This window comes from Lytechinus pictus, chromosome 5, assembly GCF_037042905.1.
Source record: "Lytechinus pictus isolate F3 Inbred chromosome 5, Lp3.0, whole genome shotgun sequence".
Lineage (NCBI taxonomy): Eukaryota > Metazoa > Echinodermata > Echinoidea > Temnopleuroida > Toxopneustidae > Lytechinus > Lytechinus pictus.
In genome coordinates, this window is record NC_087249.1 from 36,660,529 (window position 1) to 36,666,444 (window position 5,916).

General features: G+C 36.9%; 1 protein-coding gene across 1 annotated transcript; it reads right to left on the reverse strand.

Moving 5' to 3' along the window:
* Positions 1-604: 604 nt before the first annotated feature.
* LOC129261460 (uncharacterized) lies at positions 605-3,019 on the reverse strand. The gene is made up of 3 exons (XM_064099485.1): positions 2,948-3,019; positions 1,506-1,669; positions 605-941 (listed from the first exon to the last, which is right to left on the reverse strand). Exons 1-3 carry the CDS (start codon positions 3,017-3,019, stop codon positions 605-607), a joined length of 573 nt encoding a protein of 190 aa, XP_063955555.1.
* Between the last annotated feature and the right edge of the window lie 2,897 nt (positions 3,020-5,916).

Below are 5,916 nucleotides of genomic sequence, written 5' to 3' on the forward strand. Positions count from 1 at the left end.
TGATCATCATATTACCAATATTCTGCCATTCTGGCGCAAGCCTCTTTTTGAACCCCCGACAAAAACGTCATGTGTTCGCTCAAGCATGAACAAAATTTATTTTTAAAATTGCATTTCAAAGATAAGATTTCAGAGGATCTATCAACATCAAAATATAGATATCATAATTTGAAACAAATTTTTTATAGACAAACCTTCAAAACTGTCTTGTTTTTTTTATACGCACTGTATATAAGGCTCTCTGATTGATCTGATACCACATGATTGTAAACTCCTGAAAAAGACGGAGGACCGTTGAAAATTCGAGTGAACAATAAAAACTTTATTGGCAATCAAAGTATTATCTTCAGCATTAATTTGTTATATATATATATATATATATATATATAAATATATATATATGTATACATAAATATATATATATATATATATAAAAATGAAGGTCCTGCGTCGGTTGTGGTAGTATAAAGCAAAATACAAGGTGAATAAAACAACCGTAGAGAGAAAAATTAGATCAAATTTTCGCCCATAGGGATTCATCAGGAAATCAAATATATATACATATATATATACATATATTATATTTATATATAAAAAAGAAATTCTATTTTACCTGAGAGGATACATATTTGATATAATCCTCACAGCTGACAGTACTCTTCCACCATTGAAGCCAAGATGCGTATGCTCTGGTATTCCTATCATCCATGATCATGGGTCTACCAAACCCTCCACCTCCTATTCCTCCTCCACCAGCTCCAAAATTATAACTAACCCCTGTGCCATTGCCGCCACCACTAGTCCCTAATCCACCAGTGTTGTCGAGACCGTAGCCAAGGGTGTCTCCGAAGAAGCTCTTCCCACCTTGCAGGAAGCTGTTCTTGTTGACTTGAGCTGGCTGGGCAGGGTTCTGTCTGGCAAATGTGGCATTGAAGATGGGGCTGCAACAAGAAGAAAATTAAAGGTATCCTAGGTCCTCCTGCTGGGGTTTTATATGAAGTTTGGGCACAAAATTGTGACATTTCAGCATAACTCAATACTAAACATTTATTTATAGGCTTTACAATTGTATTAGGACCATACATTTCACTGGAAATCTTGGGCCATTTAGGGTCATTTAGCTCAATGTTTCATGAAGTTAGTTAGCATACTTAGCATATACATGTTTATTATTGATATAGTGCCTTTTCCTTCCAGTTACAAAGCGCTGGACACACACTACTCTATGTTTGGGCCACTAAAACAATAATTCAACACCTCAGAATGATCAGCTTAGTACATGCAATCCATTGTTATCTTAGCATAATAGAAGAGAGTGAATGGCTTTCTCAAACTGGTCAACAGAGGAGGCTGTCTTCCCTGCAGATGTAGGCCATACTTCAATAAACTTGTTATCAGTGAAAAATGCAAGAATTATATGACAAACCTACTTCTGGCCAATCAAATAGCACAATTTCATAAGCTTGACTTGATATTGATAACAAGTAATAGGTGCTTATATTTACCTTTTACACCATTCTTCTCTTTCAATCCCCCAGGGAGATTCTTCTTTATGAACAAGATCTGGATTGAGGATACGCTCTCCTTTGCCTCTATTAAGGGTTGTAGATGCAAGAAGGGGTGCTTTGTGAAGGGCATACTCGCTAGCTGCTGTCTCAATAAAATCATCCTTTAGCAGATTCAATAAGAGTCACAAAAAAATAGTGTTACAAACATTTTTTTTTTTAGATTGTTCTTTGGGCCTGATGTTGCTATCATAAAATGATGAAAAGTGGCCCATGACTGCCACGGAATAAACCATGTACGGTAATTAAACTAAAAGTGCAAGGTTTTACATCAAGCTAATTAAATATGTATTAGCACTATTTTTTAATCTGTCCATGTTGGGAGCTAAAGGGAATGTGTTGGCGGGAAGTGAATTCCACAGCCGAGCCGTCCTTGGTTTATATGAAGACTGATGAAGAGAAGTGTTTGATTTTGGGACAGTGGCTCTGTCAATGCATCGGTACACTTATACCTGTCAATTGGAATACCTGTCATTATAAAATGCTGCTGAAAATAATGTTTTTGATGATGATGATGGTGATGATGATGATGATGAAGATGATAATGCTGATGATTATGATGATGACCATGATGATATGGTGATGACTGTGATGATGACGGAGATGATGATAAAGAAGGTGATGCTGTTTGATGAAAATTATGATAATGCTGATTATAATAATGATGATGATGAGGAGGAGGATTATGATAATGAATACATGTACAATGGTGATGATGACAATGACATTGATGATAACGGTGATGATGACTGTGACGATATGTTCATAAGGCCACAGTAATGAGAGTGATAAGATGATAATTGCCAGGATTTTTTCTCTTTGGACTATGGTGTCTTCTTACAAGTCAGAATAAGAGGTAAGGTGTTGAGGCTTAGTGGATAAGTGATGATGATGATGATGGTGATGATGATGAAGATGATGATAATGCTGATGATTATGATGACCATGATGATATGGTGATGATTGTGATGATGACGGAGATGATGATAAAGAAGGTGATACTGTTTGATGAAAATTATGATAATGCTGATTATAATAATGATGATGAGGAGGAGGAGGATTATGATAATGAATACATGTACAATGGTGATGATGACAATGACATTGATGATAACGATGATGATGATGATGACTATGACGATATGTTCATAAGGCCACAGTAATGAGAGTGATAAGATGATAATTGCCAGGATTTTTTCTCTTTGGACTAGAGTGTCTTCTTACAAGTCAGAATAAGAGGTAAGGTGTTGAGGCTTAGTGGATAAGTCTCCAGAATTTGAACCACAAGGACCAGGGTTCAAATCCCACTGCAGCACTCACGTCCTTTGGCAAGGCATTTATCTACATTTGCCATTCTCCACCCAGGTGCAGTAAATGGGTACCCAGTAGGTAGGAATTCCTTGAATGCTCAAGCATCCAATCAGATTAGCCGTGCTAAAGCCGAAGTAATACATGTTGTATGCAGTGCTTGGAAACATTTGTATTAAGCACTATATACATTGTAAATGTTGCATAATATTAATACAGAATTCCAATAGATATATATTGGGAAATTGAAAATTAAAGGAAAATTCTATGGCATGGAATTTCATGTACCTAGCAACTTTAAATTCTTTATCTTGATCCACATCTCAAGAGAGGGCGTTTTCAAAAGAATTACGATCTTCTATGTACATTTCACTGTATACAAACAAAAATAAGTGGGTTTGACTAAAATGTAATTGGAAGGGATATTTATAATTGATCATTTTGTTATTGAAAATCACTGACAAGCAGCACGAGAGAGAGGTAGAGAGAGAGAGAGAGAGGGGGGAGGGGACGAGAGGGAGAGAGTGTGTGCGCACGCTCTGGAGGTTGGAGGTCCGATGTCCTTTACCTGAATGTGGGGTGTCTTTAAAACCTGATTCATCAACAACAGCACGAACCTCTATTTCTCTCCTATACAAAAACTACAAGCTGAAAAATCTGAATGATTCCACTGTCATAATGGTCAGGAACACCCATATTCAATAAATATTCTGAGAACGAATAACAATTTTATATGAGTGAGATGGCTGCATGCGTATATATATTCACAGCACATCCATCCAAGATCTTTAAAACCATATGGACACCAAGGAACATCATCATGAATTGTCAAAATATTGCATTATTGAAGTTGTAATACAAGCAATAGATTGAAGACATGGGGAGATCAGTGCAAGAAAGATGGCTGAAAATGGCTTGGCTCTGAAAGAATTGAAAAAAACACCAGAAAGTAATGTTTTTTGCATAATGGCATGGAATAAGTAGTTTGCAAACCGGTAGCAAACCTTGCCATAAAATCAATACAACTTAAGTCTGGTGAGAAATGAGGCATATGATGAAGATCTCATGTTCACTTCATCAGAATTGAAACAATAACAATTTCATAATACATATTACCCAACCTCGTAGCCAGGATTTCATTTTGGAGGGGGCGGTAAATGCACGCAAAGCGTGCCAACTCTTACAGAGCGCGCAAAGCGCGCTCCCTAGGGGGTGGTGCAGGGAGGGGGAGTTTCCCCATCCCGCGCGAAGCTTTCGGTGTTTTATGAATTAAAATGAAAAGGAGCCGTCTCTCTTGTCTCTAGTACCTATATCAACTCCAATTCAGTTGACTATATTGTGATTTTGAATCTTTTTTTAAAAGTGATTGCGAACGCACAAAAAGGGATAAAATGGAGAAAATTAAAATAATTACCTGCGTGAAGCGCGCAAGCTAAAGCGTAACTTTATCAAGTTTTTTCTAAAGAAAAGGGTCTCGAGATATGGGTATCCTCTAAGTTACATTGAATGCTTCCCCTGGAAAGATCATTTGATTACAAACAATTTAGCGACAGTGCATATCTTTAACTTGCAATTCAGAGGTGAAGGGTATATGTCGGGAGGAAGATATTCCTCCCCGCGCAGAGCAAACAAACTCTGAAATTACAAAGGGCGGATGTTTCATAAAATGCAGAATCTCTAATACCCCATCGGCTCTAATTCAATTGATTTTCTTAGATTATTGAACTTCATTGCAAGGAAAATAGTGCCCAAAATTTGAAACTTCTGTGATTTATTGAAATTATATAAAAAAGGATGATGTATAATTTCTTTGACTTATCCTGAAGCGCTTCATTTTGAATGATAAAGAAACTTAAGTGTCATTCAAAATTTCAAACTGAGGGCGCAAAACAGGACAGGAGATGAGTGTGCAGGGAAATGACATGAAGTTTAATAGAATTTGATTATAAAAAAATTGTACTTTTTTATTTAATACGACACAAATCTTAAACCTTCCTCTTTTTAAATTAGGAATCTGTTTGCCACCAAATTATGATTGTTTAGTAATGAGCTGAAAGCGGGAGAAGTTGCCTATATGGAGGTGACGGCAGAAATTGATATAAAGATTTTACCCGCCCGGAGTCGACCAGACCAGATCAATTAAAAAAAAAAGATAACTTCATATACTTCGGCCTAACCTTACTCTAATTCCATGCCCTAATGTAGGCCTGACTTGAAACGGATATTTCAATATTCGGATACCCGACACTGAAAACCGGACGGCGGACGGGTATCCGAAATTTTATCCTGAAATATAAAAAATAATATCCATTTGCACTTATTTGAGTTATATTTAAGATTTTCAGTTATATTTGAGTTTTGAACCTATCCGATGACGGCAAGAGTCAGCGTGCGCTAATTAAAATATTTCTGAAAACCAAGAAATTACGAGAAACTGAATATTTTGGGTTGAATCTGTTTGGCAATCGGATTTGACTAATGTGAGTTAGCGTGAGGCTACTCAGGCTACGGCTACAAATGTAGATCGTATGACTGTGTAAGCTATTAGTAAATGACTATTATTTGAGTTATACAAGTCGGGCCTAGTTACGATCCCATTTAATGGTTGCGAGAGTATGTGTGTTTATTTTTTAGTTCCGATCGAATGAAATGAAATGCAATGAATTTGACCGAGGCGAGTGTAAGTGCGAGTCTACTATTACTAAAAGTCTAAAACCAGACGGGCCTACATCATTCAGCTCACGCACGTGCTGTCCTGTCTGGACGTGTCTGGAGTGAATCGTCCGATATATATTTGGTCACATTACACTCGCTCCACCTTCAAATGGGATCGTACTTGGAATATTTTCATTTTCATGTCAGGTTTCTCCCCATTCCCCAAATTATAGCCAAGCTTCTCATTTCTCAACTTCTGAAACATAATCACACTTCTAACAAAGATTCAAGACAAGATTTAATCACAGTAACAGTAACTAATCACTTACATTCATCACCAGTAAGTTTTACTGCAAAACACGTTGATTCACAATCGACCACATACTTG

Coding starts and splice junctions, on each gene's coding strand:
- LOC129261460 (XM_064099485.1), bottom strand. CDS start 3,019: ATGTATTACTTCGGCTTTAGCACGGCTAATCTGATTGGATGCTTGAGC. Junction 1,670..2,947: donor AAGGAATTCCTACCTACTGG/GTACCCATTTAC, acceptor AATCTGCTAAAG/GATGATTTTATTGAGACAGC. Junction 942..1,505: donor AGAGAAGAATGGTGTAAAAG/GTAAATATAAGC, acceptor TTCTTGTTGCAG/CCCCATCTTCAATGCCACAT.